The 26876-nt window shown below is 34.0% G+C and overlaps 2 protein-coding genes across 4 annotated transcripts; both read right to left on the reverse strand.

Moving 5' to 3' along the window:
- Positions 1–1237: 1237 nt before the first annotated feature.
- LOC116129635 (pentatricopeptide repeat-containing protein At3g02650, mitochondrial) lies at positions 1238–3374 on the reverse strand. The gene has a single exon (XM_031415392.1). It carries the CDS (start codon positions 3343–3345, stop codon positions 1621–1623), a length of 1725 nt encoding a protein of 574 aa, XP_031271252.1. The 5' UTR covers positions 3346–3374; the 3' UTR covers positions 1238–1620.
- An 8153-nt stretch (positions 3375–11527) lies between these two features.
- On the reverse strand, positions 11528–24332 carry LOC116125184. 3 transcript variants are annotated; one of them, XR_004127312.1, is made up of 9 exons: positions 23901–24332; positions 20918–21049; positions 19804–19927; positions 15256–15707; positions 14882–14958; positions 14618–14753; positions 12791–12994; positions 11881–12000; positions 11528–11782 (listed from the first exon to the last, which is right to left on the reverse strand). XR_004127312.1 is itself a non-coding variant. In XM_031410975.1 (9 exons), exons 1-8 carry the CDS (start codon positions 24300–24302, stop codon positions 11941–11943), a joined length of 1587 nt encoding a protein of 528 aa, XP_031266835.1. In that variant the 5' UTR covers positions 24303–24332; the 3' UTR covers positions 11528–11782; positions 11934–11940. The 3 variants fall into 3 exon arrangements, 1 of the variants encoding a protein (XP_031266835.1); XM_031410975.1 differs by having other exon boundaries at positions 11934–12000; XR_004127304.1 differs by having other exon boundaries at positions 11934–12994.
- Positions 24333–26876: the final 2544 nt, after the last annotated feature.

A 26876-nucleotide genomic window follows, 5' to 3' on the forward strand; every position in this document is an offset into this window, starting at 1 on the left:
TTCTAAGCGGTAGCCACTTAAGAAATGATCTGTCCAGGTGAAGTAAATAAGCAAAACACACGAAAAATAGTCCTAAAAGTATGCTACTGATGGATTACTGGTAGAACTGATACTCAAGAGAGGAGAAATATTCTCTAGCGAAACTGAGGTAAAATAAAAGCAAAAAAAAAACATTTCTCAACATCATTTATTATTAAAATAAAAAACCCAGAAGATTTTTTGTTATTACTATTTTAACAAAATAATTATAGCACAACTTCATGACAATTAAGAAAAACTACATACGAAACTCACCACACAGACACAACTCTGAAATTGCATAGGGGCCAACATCATGTCAATTCCTCATGGATACACAACCTTTCTTCACCAATTGACTCACAATTCTCATGCTGACCATTTTCAGCACCATAAATGATGAGAAATCAGCCAAAATAAAGAGACCTTTAAAGGGGGGGGGGGGCGGGGCCGCGGGCGTATAACCACCCAAAAAAATCCTCGCACTACTGAGCAATATTTTCAACAAACAAATCAAAATACCCTTTCTTAACACCATCTTCATCACCACCATCTTATGTAGAAGAAAGCCCAAGAGATTGAGAGGGTCTAAAGATATGAAACAAGGGAAAATTTTATCATGCTTCTTACTAGAGAAATGTACTACTGTCTTTAATCAACTCACAACTTGAGAAAATCACTTTGTATCTTCTGCTAGAAAACAGAACATGTTTTATTTTCTTGCAATTCATTGTGCAGTGATAATGAGATTGATGAAATTAAATGCTCAACTTCTTTTGGCTCTAATTATTTCAACGAAAAGTAATGAAGAGCAAATCAAAACAGGCAATTGTTCAGGAAATTATTCCTGCATAAAGCAAGTAAATAATCTCATAGAATTTTCTTAAAGCTTAAATTTAGAACCCCGGGAAAAAATAATAATAATAATAATGACCCACGTCCACAAAAAGAATATTCGAAAAATTATAAGACTTGATTTATAATGAAAAGTGCAACCATCTAAAAGTCAAATTTACGATTTCAATTACATTTGAACAAAATAACATTAAAATTAGCATACACGATTAACAATGACAGATTAATCAAACTAAACAAGCAATAAGAGACTTGAGACAGGAAGCATATTGTTAAATTGCAATCAATATATAGACAGCAACTTTTGATGTTCCTATTTAAGGATCAGTTAACAAGAAATCCTTAAACTTATTATAGAAACAAAGAAAAAAAACAGAAGAACAATACATCAAATTACTAGATCAAGTCACTATTAAATGGTTACAATACAATTCAACAAAATCTTGTGGTTCAAAGTTCAAACCATTATGATAGCTATTTCTAAACCAACCCTAACCTAGACTACCCCCGATTAAGCATAAATTTTGGGTCGACGGAATCAATTTGCAAAGTTTCAAGAAGAATGCATCCCTAAGGACTTATCTGTGTGTCAAGAAAATTCCATCCCTAGTGAAATTGGTGCACAAGGCTGAAGAAAGAGAGAACCTCACTTTAAGCATTATATTTTGGAAGAAAAACACAAAAAGTTACAATCATAAGACATGCCTCCCATTAAATTGATTTAAAAAAGAAAAAACCCAATATAATTTAGGCTTCAATGCTGGCTACTCCATCATCCACTCCCTCTTCAAGCTCTTTGACTGCTCTTATAAGAGCTTGTGTGATCCCATTGAGATGCAAACCTTTCTCTTTCATCTCCTCTAATAGCTTCTCTGCTGTTTTCCAATCCACAGCCTTTAGACAAAGAGATTGGATTAACTTATTATACTCGTCAACATTAGGTTGGACACCAGCATCCTTCATCTCATTTAGCAATGTCAAAGCGTTGTCAAACTCTTCCAGTTTGCAATACCCACGAATGAGTGTGTGGTAAGTCACCGGGCTCAGCCTAGAATGCTTCTTTTTTGCTTCAGACAAGATTTCACAGGCCTCCTTCATCTGACCACCATTTGCATAACCACTCATAATAACCGTATAAGAATACACATCTGGTCTTAATCCCCTACTTTCCATCAAACTCATCATCTCCATTGCCTGTTGCATATCTCCAGCTTTGGAATAGCCATTGATAATTGAATTGAACACTGCATTTCCAGGAGCTGGACCCTCAGAAATCATCTTAGAAAGCAATGCTTTTGCTCCATCAACATTTTTCATCCTACATAGACTGTGAATAACAGATGAAAATGGCTTGATCGCATACTTCCGAGCCTCGCCTGAGAAATCATCTAGCATCCCCAAAGCTAAATTCACCGTTCCATCTTTCTGACAAAGGGAACTGATCAAGAAATTGACAGAAGACTGAGGCGGGTACTTGTTTTTCTCCTTTGCCAACATATAAACCAAATGTGCCTCCTTTGCCTTACTTCCTTTACAAAGCCAAGAAATAATCTTTCCAACTTTCTCGGTATCAGGCAAGCTCCCTGTATCAATCATTTTCTCACAAACAGACCAAGCCCAATCAAAAATAGAGCGCCTACAAAGAGCTTCAATAGTGAAATAATATGTCTCCTCATTTGCATCACATCCGAAATCCCCAAACTTGTTAAACACTTCGAAAGCCGCTTTTCCTTTTCCCAACTTGGATAACAAAGCTATCAATTCATTGAGACTCTCCACATTCAACAGACCATTCTCCTTCTCGCCAATCTCCTTAACCAAATCCCACAAAGCATAAGCATCTTTTTTCCTCATACTGCCACAGACAGCTCTCACAAGCACATCAACGACACTCGTTGTAACCTTAAAATCCGGCTGCTTCATAACCCACTTAAAAAACCCAATTAAATTCTCACCCAAAACTTGTGGGGTTTCAAGTACTTTAACCACAAACTCTTCATGTAAATCCAAATCAAAACTCTCAAGAGTCGACTCCACCGAATCATCAACACTACTCTGTAAAAGCGACAACACATTCTCCAATTTTTCCATGTCAATCTCCGGCTCCGCTTCGCCTTCCTCGGCAGAAAGATTATCCAACTGAATACCACCATTTTCACTAAAAAGCATCGAATTATCAATCTGGGTATCATCATTTTCATTATCAATCTGAGTATCATCATTTTCAACTATATCACTATTTTCAGTCGAAGGAGGATCCATCTGGGTGTATTCATTTTGGCTAAAACTAGGTGAAGAGAGGTCAGTCTCATTACCGGGGTCAGTTGCAGATAAGTGTGAAAAAGCCCTAGGGATTTGATAAAGAGAAGGTTTGGAAGAAGAATGAGGAAAAATTAGAGTAGATTGTACCTTCTTGGCAGCATGGAAGTTTCGTGGTACCTGGGTTGATCTTGCTGCTATTGATCTCCACATCTCTAAATCTCCTACTAAACCCTACAGGTACAGTGGCAATGTAATGAAAATAAAGAAGAGGAAGATGAAGATGTATGATATATGTAGTGGGTTAATTAGAGCCCATGAAACTGAAAGTTAGGCCCCGGGAGAGATAGTGTCCGTTTGGGCTGTAGGTCGGGTCGGTCTTGTCCGGATGGCCCAAAAAGTCATTGGTTAAAATAAAAAAGGCTCCGTTTGTCTCATTATTTCTACCCATATTCTCAATCATATTCCTAAAATACTTGTTTGCTTGTTATTTGAGAAATATTAGTATATTTTTTTAATCATTTTTAGACCCCTTAAGTTTATTAATTTCATTAAATACCCTCAGAAAAAAAAATTAAAAAATTAACAAAAATACCCCCACCCACTCATACTTACCAGATTCTGACAACCACCGTCGGTGGTAGCCGGAATCTATCAGAACAGCCTAAATTTCGACCAGAAATAGCTAAGTTCACCGATGTGGCCTTTTCTGGCCAGATTCACCACGGATCTGGCCGGAAAAGGCCAGATCTGGCCGTCAGCGACGACCAAAGAAATGGCCGTCGTTGCCCGAAAACGACGGCCACTCTTTGGCCATCGTTTGGCCTTTTCGGCCGTCGATGGCCATAACAGACCGTAGATCTGGCCTTTTCCGGCCAGATCCACCATGGATTGGGCCGGAAAGGCCATAACGACGTGTTACGGCACAGATCCGACCAGTCTGTGCCGTAACGAAATTTTCCGGCCAGATCCGGCGGTGGTGGCCGGAATCTGACACTGCAGGTGGTGGGTGTTTTTGTCATTTTATATGTTAGGGTCTTTAGTTAAATTAGTAAACCTAAGGGCTTTTCACAAATTTTTAAAATTTACCTCGTAATACTCCCCTATTCATAACCCAATACTATCCCCAAATCCTATCCAAAATACTAACCAAACGCACCCGTATTTTTTTTAATTAATTTTAGACCCTTTAAATTTTATTAATCATTAAATCCCCAAAAAAAAAAAAATTACAAAAACAACACCATACTTGCTAGATTCCGACAACTACCATCGGTGGTAATCGAAATCTATCACAAACAGCCTACAAACAATTAAAATTGGCCAATAATTCATTGATTTGGTCGAAAATATCAATTTGAGGCCAAAGAATAACCTTTGTTGACGATCAACGATACCATATTTTCAATTGGATTTAAAGGAGTGATGTTGTGGCCCATTCACTCTTATACAAATAGCCCTTATCTCTCATAATTTTGTATGCATTTCTTATGACTTTTACCAATAAATTTATTTTTTTCAATTTAATGCAACTTTCTTCTCCTCGAAATGATTAAAACAAAGCAATTTAACTAAAATTACTCATCAAACTGCAATCTAAACATCAATCTGTAAATTTAAAAATTACATAAAACAATATTTTTATGGTTTATATATAGATTTACTTAAAATATAAGATCAAATAAAATTAAAATAAAATCCAACAGATAAACTTCATATACTTAAACAGATTTTACATTGTCAGTACAACTAAGGATGAAATGATATTAAGCATCCAACAATCTTCACTCCAAAATATTTTTTTTTTTTCAAAGTCTATTTAATAATTTAATTAAGGATAAAATGTCATTAAGAAAAAAAAATAGTAATTGGGTTCTTATAAGATAAACAATGGAGCGCCAATACCATCACTCATTTTAAAATTCGCTTTAAATCCCATTTAATACCCAAAATACCCTTCAAATCTTAATATATTTTTTTCTTTACACCCTTTCTTCATTTAAATTTTAGAATCAAATATCAGTTTTAAATGGTGCGTAATATGGAACAATAAAGTATCATCCCTAGACATGATATTATTTACACATCCCTGGGCAAGACGTCGGGTTTTTTAGCCTCCCTCGTTTGGCCTTTTACCCTATTCAAACCTCTCCCCAACTAATACTTCCAATATCCCTAATGTTCTTTTTTGTTTAAGACTACGTTCTGTAGAAATCACTACACGGGGGAGGAAAGGGAAATAGTGGGTAGCACATGTCAGAAATCAGACCACTTGTGCTGACAAAGGCTCTACACTGAGACATTGAGGTAGATTTAGACGAGTGAATAATAAAATATAAGGGTTAGGGGTTAAATCGACGGGTGACTATCTAAAATGTAGAATGTCATTCCCAGAATTGGCCCCCCCCCCCCCCCCCCTTAAGGTTAAACTTGTCAACCCAACAAACTTTTACAAGTGGGTGCTACTCATAAAAGTAGGGGTTCGGTTCAGGTACCCTGCACTTTTGGAAGGAACTGAACCGGAACCGGAACCGACCGTTTCCTGGAAATTTGAACCAGAACAGGAATCGATGGGTCCGGTTCCTAGGTACCCAGAACCAGAACTTGTAACAACGGTTCCGGTTCCGGTTCTGGGTACCCTGTAAAATTATGTGACCCCCCAAAAGTTTTTAAAATGTTAAAAAAACCCTTAAAAACTTACAAATACCCTCCTACCTGGCACTTGTTAACAAAAATAAAATTACAAATTATAAATTCAAAATTACAAACTCCATTACTTTGTAAAGGTAGATTCTCAAAAGTAAAACCAACTAACTTTAAATGTTATGAAATATAAATATAAATGTATTTACATTACTTTTTCTACAAAAGTTTTTATTAATCCCCCTAATATTTAATTTTATTTTATATTAGTCTCGGTTCCTGGTTCTTGGTTCTAGTTCCGGTTCCTAACTATAGGAACCGGAACTGGAATCGCACAGCAACGGTTCCAAAAATTTGAAACCGGAACCTATCCATTGACGATTGGTTCTGGGTAGGAATCGGAACCAAACCCAGAGTACCCGTCGGTTTCGGTTCCAATCGGTTCTTTTGAACACCCATACATAAAATAGGTGGGAGCTAAAAATTACTTCCCTTTAAATAAATATATAATAAAATTAATGGGACTTAAATTAGACTAATGCTATTGGCCCGCATATTTGATCTCTTTAGACCCCATCACCCCAACAGTGGCGGACCTACGTGCATGCGCCCCCCCTAAAATTTGCAAACCTTAGGGTGTCCTTTCGTTTCTTAATTAATTACATTGTGCCCCCTGTAAAAACAGAAATTCACTTAATATTTTTTATTTTATTTTATGTCTTAAAATATTAAATATCTTACCCTTCAATTATTTATTTTAAAATCATACACTAATTTATCTTTTATTTTTCTATTTGATTGTATTAAACTATTATTATAGTTCAAATAAAATCTCACGAAAAAGCCTAATGGATTTATTCATAATCATAATTTAGTTTTCACTTTTGTTTCTTTATAATTATTATTTTATTTTTTTACCCTACACATGGAATAAATTATTGATATGTAAAAAGTTACTTGAAAAAAATATAAGCTTCATGTTTTTAGCATTAAGAATTTAAATATGATGTTTGAAGAATCAATGGCCTACCCAAGAGGGCAGGTGAATTCGGTGTTTAAAACAAATTCCAAAGTTTACATAAGATTACCCAATTTTTGTCTACTAAATGCTAAGTCAATTTTCATACAATCTGTGAAATACGAGCAAACATGAAAACAAGCAAATTAAAGAGAAGGGATAGAGAAATCAAGCACGTGATGTATAGTGATTCGACAAACCCGCCTACATCCACTTCTTCAAGAATCCTCTTTGAAGACTTCCACTATCACACTTAGTCTTCAACCAAGACTAAGATTTTCTTCATATAAGTTGGCTTCTAACATGCAACTAGACCTTCACACAATTGCTATACCAACACTTCAACTCAATTGACTTCAGGGTGTCAATTAAACCTCTCACAAACTTTAGAACTTACTTCTCTCACTCCATTCTTTTAAATATGAAAATGTTTTAACAGAAAAGTAGAAAACTCTCTCAAAGAGTAGATAAACAAGTGTTTAGCCCAAAAAACCCAATCTACAAAAATACAAGTGTAAAGTGTAGTAGTGGGTATGAGTTTGAAAGAGAAATAAACAAGTGAAAGCTATTGGATTTTGATTGAATCCTTTTGCTAAGATGTTATGCAAGTTTAAAGTGTCAAAAGTTGTTTAGGAAAGGGTTTGGTTGAGTTTATTCGGAGGGGCCCAAAAATATAATAGTTGTGCCTAAATTAGCACTTTCAAAAATGCAAAATTTGGTCAACCCCTTTGAATCCAGTTGGTCGGATGTGGGTGAAAGTGCAAGTTTTCAAACCTTTGAAAAATATTTTTACCCCAATACTTTAAATATGACAATTTGGCCCAAACTTAAAACCGAGAATCCTAATGTACAATCCGATTGACAAGTTGGGTTAAACTGCAGAGTATGAAAGCTTTGCAAATTTATTTGAAGCCCCTATGTTTGGAAAGAGACATTTTAATCCAAATCTGAAAACCCAAAAACAAGTTTTTGAAAGCTTTCATATGTTTATAAAAAATCTAGCTAAGGTTCATGCTTTACAAGTGAAATAAATACAAGGAAATCATATACTTAGACTAAGCTTATTGAAATCTTAAAGATTAGTCATCCTAGCTTGTCTTTTCCCTTCTTGAAAACCTTTTTCAATGCCTTGTCATCTAAGTACACACTTAACCAGAAGTTATTAGCTAACATGTTTAGGAATATATTAGTTTGTTATCATCAAAATACGAGCATGATGACTCCTTGAGTCGACATAAATAAATCGTACGAAATTTTTAAAAGTTATTAGCTAACATGATTAGGAACATAATAGTCATTGATTTATTGCAATATAACGGATATAAGATAGAAGTTGGAGGTGGTTATTTTTGTTGCCACTTCATCAACTTTAAACCATTGGATTATTAATGGATCAACGACCATGAATTTGTATTAACAATTTAAGTAAAAAAAGTTAAATTAAAATATAAGAAAGATAGTAATAAAAAAAAAATATGGGCTCCGTTTGGTTCATTATTCTGATAGTTTTTATAATAATTTTTTGAAAAAAGTTTAATTGGACAGATATTACGATGTAGGATTTGGAAATTAACAAAAATATCTCATATATTTGTTTATTTACTAAACACCTCTATAATAAAATATTAAAAGTTAACAAAAACACTCCCAACCCACCCATTAAATACGGACAGCCGGCCACCATCGCCAGAGGGTGGCCGGAGTGTTTTTGCAATTTCTAAAAAAAATATTTGGGGGTGTTTAGTTAAATTAACAAATTTATGAGGTTTAAAAGAAACTGAAAAATATAGAATAATATTTTGGGAATAGTGACATTTTACTGTTTAACTTTTTTGGGAATACTAATAATAATATTTCTAAAAGCAAAACAAACGAAGCCATGTATTTCCTTTCAAAGTCTATAAAAAAAAATAAGCGATACTATTTGCCCATGACATTTTATCTTTTTAATTCTATTTCCCCCCTCAAAATTTTCTAATTATCTAAATAAACCCCATATATTTTATATAGAATTTGATAACAATCACATTTTTCTTTTTATGAGATCTTGTCAAATTAGTTATAAGACAACTATCAGTCATTGAAAATTATTGTGATTAATCTGATTATGAAATGGAATATTGTTGAATTTGTCTTTTCTTTTTTAATAATTAAATATTGTTTTTCATTCAACAGTGTGTGTAATATTGGAAAAGTTTAACCTAAATATTGAAGTAGCAAAACAATTTAAGAATCTTTATATTATTGGCAAAGATAATAACAATTTTTTTTTTTTTGGCAATAAAAATATAACAAGGAAGCATTGAAAAATATTGATCTAGAAGAAGATTTTATGATTTGGAATGGAAATTATGGATTTTGTGATAATTACATATCTTGATTGTAATTATTAATTTTAATTTGTCTAAGTTAGTTGATGCTAATAAACTTAGCAAGTGCATTAAATTGCAGAAATAATACAGTGATAAGTAGAGTATCGTTCCACGAGAAAAGTAGCCTATTAAGTACCAAATTATGTAGTCTAAACACCAATTGAAGAACCGAATTTTTCAATGGTTGAACACTAAAAATATAAGCTAAGAACTAACAAACACTAAGAACAGAAAATCAATTAAAACTAAACTCCAAAAATCTGAACTGATTCAATAAGAAGAAAAGCACTAGAGCATCCGATTTCACCTAGTTATTCCGACACAACTTATGAATCCTCTTTACCTAACTCTATTTTCCTAACTAATGACCGAATTCTCTAAACTGCTTAGTACTCATTCTTAAGTTATATTGCCCCACCCTTTTCTATTAACCTTTCGAACCAAAATTTTAAGTTTAATAGTTCAACATTCATTACACTCCACAGAATTCTACTAAGGTCACACAGATCACATTTGCCTATATCTAGTTTTCATTCCATCTATGGTATTTATTACAAGAAGCTCACATCATAAATCACTTCTCAGTATCATTATGAACAACAAAACAATTGAATGCTGGTAAACCATTCAAAAGCATTAAACACAATAATAAACACTCAATCATGAAACTAGAATATAGAATTAATCAAATCACATAAATCAGATCTTTATAACATAGGCTCCATCATAGCCCTAGCAAAATAACTTAGTTCATGTTGTAGAAATTAACAAACATAATAGATTCTAAAAACATATTGAAAAACAAACAAGAAAATGAAATCTTCTCTATTGTGTTGATTGACTTGCTCTCTCAAGGTGTTGCTTCCAAGAATGAATTTTTCGAAGCCTAAAATCTTATTTTTCTTTCCTTCAGTTTATAGTCCCCATGATGAAAGACATGAAACTCTAGCAAAATTCCTCCATGTCAGCACAAATTCGTGTTAATTTTTTTTCTCCTATCATAATCGTGTCGCGACGGTCTTTTTTCACTGTCGCAGTAGTCTTTGTTTTGCCAAATTCCAAAAGCCTCTCTATAGCGAAAGGAACATTTCTTCCTTGCAACGTTGACTTTTCCAATGCCAATCAACTTTCCTTTTTATGCTCGAAACTTCTAGCCAAGTTTTCACCATATTCTCAAAAAAATTAGGCCAATTGGCAGCCAAGTCCAAAACATGAAAGTTGTAGTTCTGCTTCTTGGCTTTCCGTAACTTTTGGATTCAGATTATTTCGAATTGTAGAGCTCAAATTATGCTGTTTTAAACTACCATATGGACGACATGTTTAGGGATGTGATATAACAAGTAAATTGCATATCATAGCATTGCATTGCGTTGTTTTATATAATGCTATGCGAAATGTTGAATGATGTTTGGATAGTGATCAATGCCAAAAGTTAAAATGGTGGTCAAACTCCAGTCAACTATAGTTAAGCTCCAATCGTCGATCAAAATTGTTGATCAGTTACTACATATTTAAATTAATTGGCATTGTTTATTTGTTTAAAATAAATGTTCAATAAATTACATTAACTAATGCAATGGTTTTACTTGGCATTATTTAATATGGAGTATATTGCATTATTTAATGCTATACAATGTTTGATGTCAATATTGTATGCATTATTTAGTAATATACAGTGTCTCTAACGTTATGTTATATTGCCTGTCAAACATGTTCCATATGTTCTCGTCATTGCAGTGAATGCAAATGTATCTCTGTATTTGGTGGTTTAGTGTTTTTGGCTAATTAGGATAGTAGTTACCTTGATAAGTAGTAATAGAGTTCCATCGGGAGTTTTTTTAGCGGGCAAGAGAGAAAACTTGTTCATGTAAATCTAACTGTTGAAACAGGGGTCAGTGGTTTTTTAAGTCCTGCAGATCGTTTGATTGTTGGGAAGTTGAATCTTGAAGCTATGCTGCATGTTACCACTTAGATGAACATGACATCACAGCATCTTTAAAACAGGTCAGTGAGTAATATGTTAGCCTTTCTCTCTTCTCCTTATTAAGTTTTTTAAAATTCATTTAGAAGGTTATTGCTTTTACCTAGTAGGAAATTTAATTTAATGGGTTTCAAGGAAACAAATGGAGTACGCTCATCAGGTTCTCTTCAGAATCAGAAGTTTATAAGGTTGCTTGTACCTACTAGGAAATTTAATTCAATGGCTTTCAAGAAAATAAATGGAGATAGCTCATTAAGTTCCCTTTAGAATCAGAATAATGGAATATAGAGCTCTATCTGACGGTGCTAATTATCTTGTTCAAGGTATTATCAAGAATGTATACAAAGTATTGCATGAAAAACAAACTTTCTTTTCATAGGATTTAAAATTGTAAAAACTTTCTTTCCACTGATATTTCAATTTTCATGTGTACAACTGCAACTACCAGGGGCTGAACATTTCAAAATAACTTAAATGGTTAAATCGTTTTGCCCTCAAATTACACTAAGCCTTGTCTTTTGAACCTCAAATTTACTCATGAAACAAATAACCAAGAAAACTGCGTACTGAGTACTTAGTACATACCCCGGCTCGAGCTGCGGTCAGGGGACCTCTTGAAAGATGAGTGCAAGCCATCTATTTGAAAAAGAAATCAACAAATCATTATTGTAATGGTAGGCAACAAATCAGTCAACCAATGACATCATTTCATACTTGGACAACCGAAATACAACCTAAAATTGTTAATTCGAGACATGAGCATGACTTGGTGAACAATGTTTACTACCTTCAACTCATTCACTCAACTTGCAGACGTCGATGAACTTCTGAACTGCATTGTGGTACTGAGTTCCCTGTAATAATAACACATTACATGCAGGCTGATAAAGATATTGGCTACAAAAAGACTTTCTACTGTTGCAGACGTTAAACAATATAAGCTCTAACCAGTTTGAAGTGATTTCAGATATAATCGCCAAATAAGATAATGTACTTCAATTCATGTAAACAGTACAAATTTGGTATAACATAGACATCAGCTGAAGAACTCAACTATCCAGTATCCAATAATATATTCAAATGGTTTTTGCCCTGAAAAAAGTAAAATTGAGAATTGAAAGTGATCCTTAGTGAAAGTGCTGAAGTTGTATGCTTTAGCAATCCTGGGATATGGCCACTAAACCTACTAGATGATGAGACGAGGGAATTTCTCATTTGCTCAAAATAACACACTGCTGTAATGTTTAGAAAAATAATAGCACAATAGAGGGTTGTCTCCTACTAAAACCACCTACTTCGGATATTTATATCTCACAAGTTCCTAAATGCCAAGGTTGTAAGTTCCTCCCCAGTCCCAGTTTAGACCTCAGTGACTCATCAGAGAGGTCATCAGATTTTTTAATATTATATAATATAACACTCAATAGATATGGCATTGCATTATTTCTTTCCCACATAGCAAACTTATCAGCACGTTGCCACCTAGCCATATCTGAAAGCATGCCAATAAGAGAAAACTTTACATAAAATTTAACAATCAAATCAGTTTCTTCTAAGCTGATATCTGGTGTTTGACATAAAGGAGAGACAACCATTTGCAAAGAGAAATAAAACAGCCCCATATGACAACAGGTTAGAAGCTACCTCCCAGTAAAGTTGGTGGCAATCTATGCATTGCCAGAACTCTAAATTCTTGTCAAACAAGCAGTCAGGTATTCTCTGAAAACCCTTTGCAGCCTCAACAGCCTCTTCCATTGATAACGGTTTTTGAATAAACCTTCCATTACATTTAGTACACCTTGACATCAGCTGATCCTCGCTAATTTTCAATTGGAATGTTTCAATAACCTGCAAAAGTTGTTTAATTTCAGCCTCTAGATTTATATTTGAACTTGATGGTCCAGGAGGCATTTATATTGCAACACAGTAAAGCAATAAATTCCAAGCAATTTGATATATTATAAAGACAGTTTGTGCAAGGCATAGAACCATGGATGCAAAAGATAGGACAAAATCTCGGCTTGATGACCCAGTCAATATAAAAATCTTCTGAGGAAAGAATGAACAATAGGGTATCCTTTCCCAATCCATATCCCTTCACAATTATTGACAACTAACAGATAAATAAATAAAGACCATTTTCAAAATAAATAAAGGATATCAATCAATTGTTCTTTGATACTTTATCATATAGAAAAAAAGGTACTAATATATTTTCAACACACACATGCTAAAAATAAATAAGTAAATCAACAACGTGGTGACATTTGATCCAAGACCCTCTTGCACTCTGGAAAGAGATTTTAATCATCTAAGCTACAGCTAGTATCTAGAATTATCCTTAACACTAGACATCAAAAACATCTACACAATGACAGATCAAAGTTGGACGCCACATACAGCAGGAGTGCAAACTCTAATCCATCAACTGCCTGTTCTCTCTCTAAACAGATTTGATATTGGTTATCCAAGTTAAGTTCATCTTTGAAACAACAAAAGTTTGATTCTCTATGATAATGTAATCAATTAACATGGACATTTTCTTTGATTTTGAATAAGATACAGGAATTACGTCTTTTCTCGTCACATTTTCCTTTTTAGATAAGCTAGCAGATGAAAGTAGCATTTGAGCTCAAGCATGGAATATACCTTGACTTCATCAAGACTACTAATTAAAAAAAATAAAATTGAAAAGAAACGATAAGATCCAATTCCATGACGGAGACTGCTTTTAGTGATATGTCAATCCCCATCTATAAAATCTTTGGAATTTATAAACAATGACATCTCAAATTATATAATTCCAATATTCCAAGATATTAGAATTGTTTTACAATCTCCTGCACAAAAATAATATCGGGATTATCTGACCATAGAAATTCTATATAATGCACTCTCCAAGCGCTCAGGCAGAATAACCAAATATATTTTCCCCGTTTTTAGTTACATAAAAGATGGAGTTGCTAACTGCTAAGTTTCCAAAAGACCAGGTAAAAACAGATGCAAAGCATCACCATCTCCATTTCAAATATTTAAATGTAACTACTATTCTCACTGGGAAGCATACAAATATAATTGTTCACAACAGCTTATTTAAGCAATAATGATGCTGATTTTTGTTTTGGGTATATGCCCAAAGTTTCTAATCAACTTATTTGGATTATAGCTGGGCAGATGGATATTAAGTTAAACTCAAAGTCTAGCTTAGGATTCAAACCCCGCTATAAATTTTCAGGAATTGTTTCTTTCAGAAAATTTAGATTGGTAAACCATTTTCTATCTAACAGAATAAAAAATAACCTAACTCACATCATACTTTGATTTCACTTACAATTCTTAAAATTGAACCAAAAACCCTTCCCAATTACTTATCTATTCTATGGCCTGTGGTTACCTTCCACTGCAAAACATTTTATTTTAACCCATACAAAATGAATTCCCTTTCTTGTTGAAACATGGTTTCATGCATACCTCAAGTAGCTGTTCATTTTTCAAAAGGCTCTTCACCCTATATATCTGATTCTTTATCAGATACTGATGCCTCAATAGCTTGGCATCTCGCGTCAAAAGTACTCTCTTTTCTTTGGATGCTTGATCTATCAATTCCCTAAACAAGAAATTGGTCAAGAATTAAGATAAATACGTTTCACAGCAACACATAATTGTACATAGTAGCATGAACTGTGTTGCAACACACAGTCCCACATATCCATCAAAATTAAGATAGAGCAATACCTAGATTCTGGCTTTTTTGAATTTGGTATTGCAGCATCTATCCCCACACAACGTAAGTGTTTAGCCAAGCCTTCAACCTGATTAATGTTCTATTAGCCTCACTCTTGAAGGTTAAAAACATTATATAAATTTACATATCCCTTCAGTAAAAACTCTCAGCGGCTATTCCAGAATAATCTGGGCTGAAAGAGAAAGTATTATGGGACATTACAAGTATGAGCATTGGACAAGAAATTTTTCTTTCTTTATTGTTTTCTACTGTTTTCTTCTTGGTTTCGGTGGTGATGGTGGTGGGGGTGGGACTGAGGGCTTAGAAAGGTTGTAAAACAAGACTAAATGTATGAGATAATGCAAATATCAGACAATGTATTTACCATCACATCACATAGAAATTTAGGGCACCCATCACCTCCCAAAGACGAATCCCATGGTGGTGGACCTTGCCAATCACCAAAATTGTCCACCTGTTTTTCTTTCAATATCACAACCGCAGAGGACCGTCTTTTGCCTTTCTTTTTGGATGTTTTTGGTGCTCTGTCTGATTCTCTCAACACAAGTTTTTCACCATGCTTCCTTACTATCTTCAAGAAGAATTCATCCATAGGCATGGTAGTTCTGCATGATATTCTGGAAACTACACCCTCAGCTACATGCTGAGAATATTGAGAAGAAGCAGCAGCTCGAACTATGTCCAGAGCATCACAAACTCTTGTTCTAATGATTTTATTCCCAACTTCAGGCTTCTCAAGTATTTCTTTCAACCCGAGATCCACATCAAAAGAATGTAGTTCCACAATGTTGCCAGAAGAATTCCCCGTAATAAAACCTTAAAACATGTTCAAAACCAACTAATATGAAATTTTAAGTTCAAAAACATTAAACAACAAGAACAAACATTCAAGAAATTCAATGGATTTAGAATAGCAAGCATTCCAATGATAGAGATACACAGATATATTTTGTGCTTCACAAACATACTTGATTTGACTACAAAAAAGCACCAGAAATCTGGAGGTAAGTATTTAACTAAAATAAGAATTTGGCTCATAGGATGAAGAGACGGTCATCATATTGAAAGAACAGTACCATGATGTGGAAAAGCAAAAATGATCAATCAGTGCACCCAAAAACCAGTACCTAAACCAAACATCTAAATCAGCTAATCTTCATCATGAAACAAAGGATGCTGAATGGGGAGAATGCCAATCAACATACCAATGTATACAGTTACGATATTTTAAACACATTTCTCAAAGCTGATCCTGAAAGCCTGCTAATAATCAAATCCAATGGGCTCAAAAATATCAGGCAGAAGGTATGACATTTTTTGAAACAGCAGATACTTTAAAATGCTTCGTACCTAAGATAAGCCTGCGAATTTGAACTATTGAAAATTACAGAAAAGTGAAGCAGCAAAGTTTAATTCTACATCAGTTATATGGAGACACATGATGCATCTGTCCAAAGGGAAAACCACAGAATCATTTTCCAGCAACAAAATTGAAAGGAACACCAGCAAGAGCTCTCTAACACATTAGATAACTGGGCATAACAGGAAGTACTCTTCCAAGAAATTATATCAAGCAAACAACTAATTTGACAAGCAAGTTTCAGAGTACAATCAATTATTACATCAACTTACAGAGGTAATAAATTTGTCAAAATACATACTATATGAAAGATCCAAAATAAATTTCACAAATTTTAACATTCACGTATGAGGTATCATCAAGCAAACTAACCTTCCTGAGAAACCTTATCCCGAAAGCTATTAAATATTTCAAGCAAGCAGTGAGCATCTGTAGCAGCATAGGTTTTCTGCTCTTCTGTAAGTGGTCGACGTGACCAATCACTACATTGAAGTTCCTAAAGATTTATAAATAACATTATTTGACATGTTGAACAACAAATCCATAAGCAATCCTCCAAACCGCACAGACTAGATCCCTCTTAGTACTTGCAAATAGGCAAGAAAACTTGAAAATTTTGCCCAGTACAATAATGGATTAATAACTTCCAAAAGAAAAAAAATATCTAAAAAAATAAAAAATCATTGTTTGTCCGACATGGTTTTGCACCAGAGCCATGCCTCAATGGAAGTCTAATTACAGTTCATCTATGCTAACGGCCATCACTGGTCCATATTAATTTGTGGTTTTACTACCACGCAGACAAAATTCATGAGGGAAATAATTTTAACAAATCTGAATTTGTTTCAAACTAAATTCTGGAAGACTACAAATAAAGCAACGGTTTCTACACCTGAAGTAAGTAAATAACGTTTTAAAAGAAAGAGATCAAAAGATCGTGCAGGTCGTCACAAAGATTTCTAAGATAAATGATAGTTTGAAATCTTAAACCGCTACTGCTTTTGGAGCAGTCATTTCTTGCTTGATAAAATCCAAGGCATTTATTTCCTTTTAAATTTAAGAACCTTCAAATATACTAGCATTGTATATCGGCATCAACAAGTTATTCCATTTACAATCAATGGACATATACTCAGTATGACCATTGCACAAGTCTCATATGATAACCATAAATGCTTCAGTCACAGCAGTAGAGTGATTATAATAGTTACACTGAAATTCTTTATCATATTCCTTCATCCTGAATATAAATTGTTTCAAATAATACTTTTTTTTTTCTTTTTTTTTTGGGGGGGGGTTTTAAGTTAACCTTGAGAAACCTGCAATAAACCCATCCTTACATGCAGCTACTAATGATAATAGATGAAAATAACTAATGTATTCATAAAACAAAAGATCTCATGAATTTCAATTGTTTACATTAAGCTAGCATCTGACTGCATAAACTGAAAATCAGATAGCATGTTGAATTGCTCCCGAACCATACCTTCGAAAGAGAAATGCCTAATACTTCTTTGCAAATAGTTGCCAGACTCTTAGTTTCCCTTGGGAACTTCCTCCCATGTTGCTTATGTTGCAGATAGTTATATATGCTTGCGATGTCCAAATAGGGCTCTACCTATTCACAATTGCTTGGCAAACATAAGCATTTTTGTATTAGAAAATTCAGTCAACATGATCACCTAATATAGCAATAAAAAAATTGTAAATTATTAATGACAGTTCATAATTCAATAAAGAAAGCCATTCAACTATAACCAACTTACTGGAGTCCTGCAGTAAAAATAAAAAACGGCCAGCTACAATTTCCCGTTGCTATCTAAGTTTATGTCACAAGGCAGTAACAATAATGCTACGAACACAAATTAATCTCACCGAATTGTTGTACCGACTTACGTGGCCTCCAAGTCAGACGCGGCCACGTTGGACACTATAACACGTCTTCCGTGAATGAACGGCCGTCCAACAGTTATGGACGCTCATCCATATTTGATGGATGGTCACACATTACAAAAGGACGGCCATCCACCAATCTAGACAAATTATTGTACGAAAATACAATGGACTCCATCCATATTATATGGACGGGAGTCCATTTCCTATTGATGGACGCCCGTCCATAAATTTTTAAAAGAATAAGAATGGAAGCCCGTCCATATTATATGGACGGGCGTCCATTTTCATTTGTGAGAAACAATAAGAGTTAAGAACACACATGTGCACAAGCAAAGACCTTGAAATTAAGCAAAAAAATAATAATAATAATAAACAAATGAGAGGACCCTATCTTATTGGCCAAAAAATGATAAATTACTAGACAACCAGCTCTCACTTTGATCAAACAAAACTTGTCCCATAGAACACAGTACCAAAGTACACAATTTCAAACCAGAAACCAATGGATTTCCCAAGTACAACAAATTCAATGAGCAAACAAATACATAATCTACACTATACCAGAATTGCATTTACACCAGAAATTGTTTAGTATAACAGTAACATTGATGAAGATCTACAGATGTCATTGATATTGATTAACCATCACGTAATATCCTGAAAAAGGATTTTCCATATTCTATTCGTCCAACAGGTTATCTTCACTACTTTTTTACACGGCCAAGAAACTTCAGTTCAAACATACTTTTCCTATTTCCCAAACCAAAGAAGTTTAAGTTAAAGGTCCTGCCCACCCAGTAAGAGTAGCGAAAACAAATAGTCAACTATGAAACGCTAAAGCAACCACATCCATAAGCTAACCATGGAAAAAAGAGAAACAACAGCAAAAAAATTCTCTTTACCTATCAGGGCCTTGAAAAGCACTTTCTATGAACAAATAAAAGTCCCAGTAGTGTCTTCAAAATTATATTTCTGCATTAAATGAATGACAAAGGAGCTTTATCTCCCACAATACATCTTACACAATTTCTTATTTCATGGCTGAATAAACTACGAAAGATTTACTTGGCCACAACAAAAAAAAAACTAACAAAGGATGCTGAATGGGGAGAATGCCAATCAACATACCAATGTATACAGTTACGATATTTTAAACACATTTCTCAAAGCTGATCCTGAAAGCCTGCTAATAATCAAATCCAATGGGCTCAAAAATATCAGGCAAAAGGTCTGACACTTTTTTGAAACAGCAGATACTTTAAAATGCTTCGTACCTAAGATAAGCCCGCGAATTTGAACTATTGAAAATCACAGAAAAGTGAAGCAGCAAAGTTTTATTCTACATCAGTTATATGGAGACACATGATGCATCTGTCCAAAGGGAAAACCACAGAATCATTTTCCAGCAACAAAATTGAAAGGAACACCAGCAAGAGCTCTCTAACACATTAGATAACTGTGCATAACAGGAAGTACTCTTCCAAGAAATTATATCAAGCAAACAACTAATTTGACAAGCATGTTTCAGAGTACGATCAATTATTACATCAACTTACAGAGGTAATAAATTTGTCAAAATACATACTATATGAAAGATCCAAAATAAATTTCACAAATTTTAACATTCACGCATCAGGTATCATCAAGCAAACTAACCTTCCTGAGAAACCTTATCCCGAAAGCTATTAAATATTTCAAGCAAGCAGTGAGCATCTGTAGCAGCATAGGTTTTCTGCTCTTCTGTAAGTGGTCGACGTGACCAATCACTACATTGAAGTTCCTAAAGATTTATAAATAACATTATTTGACATGTTGAACAACAAATCCATAAGCAATCCTCCAAACCGCACAGACTAGATCCCTCTTAGTACTTGCAAATAGGCAAGAAAACTTGAAAATTTTGCCCAGTACAATAATGGATTAATAACTTCCAAAAGAAAAAAAATATCTAAAAAAATAAAAAATCATTGTTTGTCCGACATGGTTTTGCACCAGAGCCATGCCTCAATGGAAGTCTAATTACAGTTCATCTATGCTAACGGCCATCACTGGTCCATATTAATTTGTGGTTTTACTACCACGCAGACAAAATTCATGAGGGAAATAATTTTAACAAATCTGAATTTGTTTCAAACTAAATTCTGGAAGACTACAAATAAAGCAACGGTTTCTACACCTGAAGTAAGTAAATAACGTTTTAAAAGAAAGAGATCAAAAGATCGTGCAGGTCGTCACAAAGATTTCTAAGATAAATGATAGTTTGAAATCTTAAACCGCTACTGCTTTTGGAGCAGTCATTTCTTGCTTGATAAAATCCAAGGCATTTATTTCCTTTTAAATTTAAGAACCTTCAAATATACTAGCATTGTATATCGGCATCAACAAGTTATTCCATTTACAATCAATGGACATATACTCAGTATGACCATTGCACAAGTCTCATATGATAACCATAAATGCTTCAGTCACAGCAGTAGAGTGATTATAATAGTTACACTGAAATTCTTTATCATATTCCTTCATCCTGAATATAAATTGTTTCAAATAATACTTTTTTTTTTCTTTTTTTTTTGGGGGGGGGTTTTAAGTTAACCTTGAGAAACCTGCAATAAACCCATCCTTACATGCAGCTACTAATGATAATAGATGAAAATAACTAATGTATTCATAAAACAAAAGATCTCGTGAATTTCAATTGTTTACATTAAGCTAGCATCTGAATGCATAAACTGAAAATCAGATAGCATGTTGAATTGCTCCCGAACCATACCTTCGAAAGAGAAATGCCTAATACTTCTTTGCAAATAGTTGCCAGACTCTTGGTTTCCCTTGGTAACTTCCTCCCATGTTGCTTATGTTGCAGATAGTTATATATGCTTGCGATGTCCAAATAGGGCTCTACCTATTCACAATTGCTTGGCAAACATAAGCATTTTTGTATTAGAAAATTCAGTCAACATGATCACCTAATATAGCAATAAAAAAATTGTAAATTATTAATGACAGTTCATAATTCAATAAAGAAAGCCATTCAACTATAACCAACTTACTCGAGTCCTGCAATAAAAATAAAAAACGGCCAGCTACAATTTCCTGTTGCTATCTAAGTTTATGTCACAAGGCAGTAACAATAATGCTACAAACACCGATTAATCTCACCGAATTGTTGTACCGACTTATGTGGCATCCAAGTCAGACGCGGCCACGTTAGACACTATAACACGTCTTCCGTGAATGAACGGCCGTCCAACAGTTATGGACGCTCGTCCATATTTGATGGACGGTCGCACATTACAAAAGGACAGCCATCCACCAATCTAGACAAATTGTTGTACGAAAATATAATGGATACCGTCCATATTATATGGACGGGAGTCCATTTCCTACCTGTCCATAAATTTTTAAAAGAAAAGAATGGACGCTTGTCCATATTATATGGACGGGCGTCCATTTTCATTTGTGAGAAACAACAAGAGTTAAGAACACACGTGCGCACAAGCAAAGACCTTGAAATTAAGCAAAAAATAATAATAATAATAATAATAAACAAATGAGAGGACCCTATATTATTGGCAAAAAAATGATAAATTACTAGACAACCAGCTCTCACTTTGATCAAACAAAACTTGTCCCATAGAACACAGTACCAAAGTACACAATTTCAAACCAGAAACCAATGGATTTCCCAAGTACAACAAATTCAATGAGCAAACAAATACATAATCTACACTATACCAGAATTACATTTACACCAGAAATTGTTTAGTATAACAGTAACATTGATGAAGATCTACAGTTGCCATTGATATTGATTAACCATCACATAATACCCTGAGAAAGGATTTTCCATATTCCATTCGTCCAACAGGTTATCTTCACTACTTTTTTACATGGCCAAGAAACTTCAGTTCAAACATACTTTTCCTATTTCCTAAACCAAAGAAGTTTAAGTTAAAGGTCCTGCCCACCCAGTCAGAGTAACGAAAACAAATAGTCAACTATGAAACGCTAAAGCAACCACATCCATAAGCTAACCATGGAAAAAAGAGAACAATAGCAAAAAAATTCTCTTTACCTACCAAGGCCTTTAAGAGCACTTTCTATGAACAAATAAAGGTCCCAGTAGTGTCTTCAAAATTATATTTCTGCATTAAATGAATGACAAAGGAGCTTTATCTCCCACAATACATCTTACACAATTTCTTATTTCATGGCTGAATAAACTACAAAAGATATACTTACCCAAAAAAATAAACTACAAAAGATTTTATAAAGTGAAAAATCTCTGCAAGTGCCCATATATTATTTGGCATAATGACATTTTCTGACTTTTCATTTACAAAAAAGTTTTAGTTAGAAATCTGCTTTCCAAATAGTGTCAGGCCAACTCTAAGCTATATATAATATGAACGGGTGTCCATTCTTATTCTTTTAAAAATTTAGGACAGATGTCCCCTTGAGGTGGATGCCCATCCATAAGAAATGGACTCCCGTCCATATAATATGGACGGGAGTCCACTATTATTTTCATACAACAATTCATCCAGATTGGTGGACGGCTGTCCATTTGTAATGTGCGGCTGTCCATCAAATATGAACAAACGTCCACAATTGTTGGATGGTCATTCATTCACGAAAGACATATTATAGTGCCCAACGTAGCCGCATCTGACTCGGATGTCACGTAAGTCGGTACAACAATTCGGTGAGATTAATTGGTGTCCGTAGCATTATTGGGACAATAATCACTATCAAATTATTCAAGACATATACAACTGAAATTTCGTAATTCTTATACACCTACCAAGTAATTATAAAGAAATGAAAATCAACCAACACTACTTAAAATTTGGAACTGTATTCCCAAAATACATGCAGACATGTTCAAATTACAGCCATATGCAAGTCACACCTTTTAGCAAGCACCTCAATGGATACCTGAGGAACAAGATTGGATCACATAGCTTCCATTTAACAACTTGGAAGTTTTTAACAATTTATAGCTTCTCAAACTATGTATTATAAAAGAATCTCTAAATATCATTGAGGCCTTAAAAAATTTAGCAACTTCTTAACAAAAACAAAGACAAAAACTGCTAATCATCTTTCGTTCTTCCTTACTATTGAGTACCTCAACTTCCAAAGGAAATGCTCCATCAATCTAGGATGAAAACCAATACTTATTTAACCACAGACAACCCGTCTCTCATTGATATCTAAAGGAAAATTGACAAAAACCTTTTATTTGCTCATAAACATTTTAGCGAGAATATTTACTTAATGTGTTAGGATAATGTGACTTAATTTATTGACAGTCATTGTGAATCGTTCATATTGGTTGATTCAATGATGATAAAAGATGTTGAGTAGGCATTAATCAATATAAATGAACAGTTAACAAAGAATATCGAAAAATTAAGTCAAGAATTTATGTCCCAGTGTCCTTAAGCTTGAATAATACCTCAAAATTTAATTAATCCTAATAGCATTACAATTTTTTATTTTTTGTTACTCTTTTGATATGTCTGTTACTAAAAACATTTACTTCATCTTCAATTTTACAAATAATTAGCTACATAATACAAGTTTTATGTGCAAATATGATTATCAGTATTGAGATTAAAACAAAATTAATCCCCTTTAAGCTAAAATATGAATAACCCATTTCAGATAATTCATCAACAATCATTTCCCACAAAAAATAGACAAATAAATAAAGAGAAAAAGACTGTGATCAACAATTCAAAACTTACCCTATCAAACCGTGGTTCACATCCTTGAGAACAGAAAGTAGACGACAAGTAAATCAAATCTTGCTTAAATTTAAACCCTAATTTCAACACATCTGGCGAAACAAACACCTCTTTTAACAGTTCCAATATTGAAGATAGAGGAATTGAGGACAGGTCGAGTAAGAAAACTACTGTCTCGTTCAACTCGTCCGAGTCGGAACTGAGTCGGGGATCGAGTTGACAAGCGAGTTGGAGGAGTGAGACGGTGGGGAAATTGGGTTGGTGGGAACGAATGGGTTTCCACTCAGCGTCGAGTGCTATGAGATTGGACCGAGTTAGCGCCCGAGTTAAGTGAGTGAACTCGGGTAAGTCGGTTGATGAGACTAGGTAGATTCTGAGGGGCTTGTGGTAATTGGAATCCATTGAGAGATGCGCTGTAGAGAGATGCCGTTTTGCTTGATTTATTGTAGGATATTTTTGGGCCCGGCCCATCGTATTTTGGGCTGCGCAGAATCGTTAAACAGTCCACGACTACATTGTGCTTAGCTCAGCTGAATTTTGTTTTAAATTAAAATATAAGATTTTGTAATATACAGTATTTAACTATATCGTTATTTCACCTAAGAAATGGTAGCCATAGAACAAAGGGATCTAAGTGTCCATGATAGGAGTTATGCCTTCGGTGACAACAACTCACCAAAGAAAAAATAAGATAAATGTTGTAAGTAGATTTTTAACCATGATTAAAGTCCTTAGAAAAAATCTTTTATTTATTTATTTAAGAAAGCTTCTTGATTGGTTGTTACCAAAAAATTGATTAAGTCCAGGTAAAAGCCTACATTCTATGGGTTCACATTATGGTCGGTTATTGTCTTAAGGATATGAAAAAGTCCAAGTAAAACCCACCCCACCCCACCCTACCCTAACCAAATAAAACCCAACCCAAATGCAATTCTACCTCACCCAACTCGACCCCATTACTTAAAATAAAAACCCAATAACTAACCAACTAACCCAACCTAGCCCAAATTTTAAAATGAAAATCCAAAGAACAAGTTATTCAAACGATTAACGAACTTGTTTTGTTAATCGAATGATTTCGATCGATGATTCTGTGTTCGTTTGAGTTCGAACACGATTTTGAACAACCCATTATGCTTATCGAACGATTTTTGAATGGGGGTGTTCGTTCATGTTCGGTTCGTTTGCAACCCTAAGGTATCCTATAACCAACCCAAATAAAACGAGTCAAGATTGAGGACCCAATCTTAACCCCAATTCTAATTGGGTTGGGTTTGGGGCATCCCAAAGGGGTTGAACGCTGTAGAACCCAAACCCTTTTACCCACATTACCATCCTCAGATATTGAGCTTAATTATCATGTTCTTTCCTATGATTGATGTGCTTAATTCAGTTGTAGTTAATAGCACCTTTTCAAGCAAGTGCACTGTTGAAAATAATGCAATCATTTGATTCTTTTTTTCTTCGTATTTGATGCAAGAAGTTCTTGATGTTTCAAATGAAGTATCACAAGCTTTACTGAAGAAAGACCATGATATTGTGAATACTATGAAACTAATTAGTATATAAACAAGAACTACAGATTATGAAGGATGATAAATGAAATTCTTTACTTAGTCAAGTATTATCTTTTTGTGTCAATCATGTTATTGTTGTTGCCGACATGGATGATAAATTTTCAACTCTTGGGCAACCAAAGAGTAAAACAAAAGTGGTCTCAAACATATATCACTATCGCGTTGAGTTGCTTTATATATGGAATTTTAGATATGCATCTTGAAGAGCTAAACCGCCATTTCAACTGAGCAAATTCCGAGTTACTTCTTTGTTTGGCGTGTTCGTGTCCAGACAACTCATTTGCTGCTTTTAGTAAGCAAAAACTACTCCGCCTCGCTGAATTCTATCTCAAAGAATTTTCTGTAGTGGAGCTCATGGCGCTTGAGATTCAGCTTAATATTTACATATTAGATATGCGTTCTAACATTCAGTTTTCAGAATTGAAAAGGGTTGTTTAGGAAAAAAAATACCAGAAGATTAGAAAACGGGTTATTTAGGAAATAATTTAAAAATTAATTTTTAAATTGAATAAGATCAGAATAAAACAAAATTTGCTTATTTAATTAAACCCGAATCTCATGATCAGGATTGATATAATGCAATTTATTGAATACAATTAATCAGATGGAGATTAATTTTAATACTTGGGTTGGTGGCTCCCTCAATCGGATTCTGATTTTGAGTTTGCAAAACGATTCAAGCAGAAAATCGAGTAAATCGGTATCCACACAAAAACAGGATAAAAATCACAAACAAATTAATCGCTAGATTAATTAGTTTGCACTAAGAGAGAAAGAAGAAATTGAAAGAAAATATTTTTCTCTCTTTTTCAAAGTGCGGCTGGGGTTTGGATAAAACATCCCTCACTTAGAATAGGAATAATGCTAATCCTATTTGGAATAGCATTCAAATTAAATTTAATATAGATAAATATATATTTATATATTTATTCATTTATTTAATTTTGGTATTTTATCTATCTAAATATATTTAAATTTAATTAAGTATATCCCATATTAATATTAATTTTTTATATTAATATTAATATACTTATAATTTTGCAAAATTAATTTCAATATAAATATTGAATATAACGACCCCAACGAATTTAATCGCACATCAAAAAATTACCAAAATACCCATTTCATCCAAAAGACAAGATTACACTTCATTTCATTATCCTCTTTAAACTGCTTTTAATGCGTGTGACCCGTAGGCCCTTTATTATGTTGGAAGTGACCAGATTCATAATTAAGTATCAACTAATTAACCATCCGTACATCAATCAAGATTGACCTCTAGCAAGACATCATGATCACCTAACAAACAAGGATTCAGCAAAGTTGATACCTTTCAATAGTATGGTTATCACGCAATTCGAATCCCTTCATCATCAGTTATCTCATCAAAGTTTGAAGT

The sequence above is a fragment of the Pistacia vera genome, unplaced genomic scaffold, assembly GCF_008641045.1.
Source record: "Pistacia vera cultivar Batoury unplaced genomic scaffold, PisVer_v2 Contig100, whole genome shotgun sequence".
In the NCBI taxonomy this organism is placed as follows: Eukaryota; Viridiplantae; Streptophyta; class Magnoliopsida; order Sapindales; family Anacardiaceae; genus Pistacia; species Pistacia vera.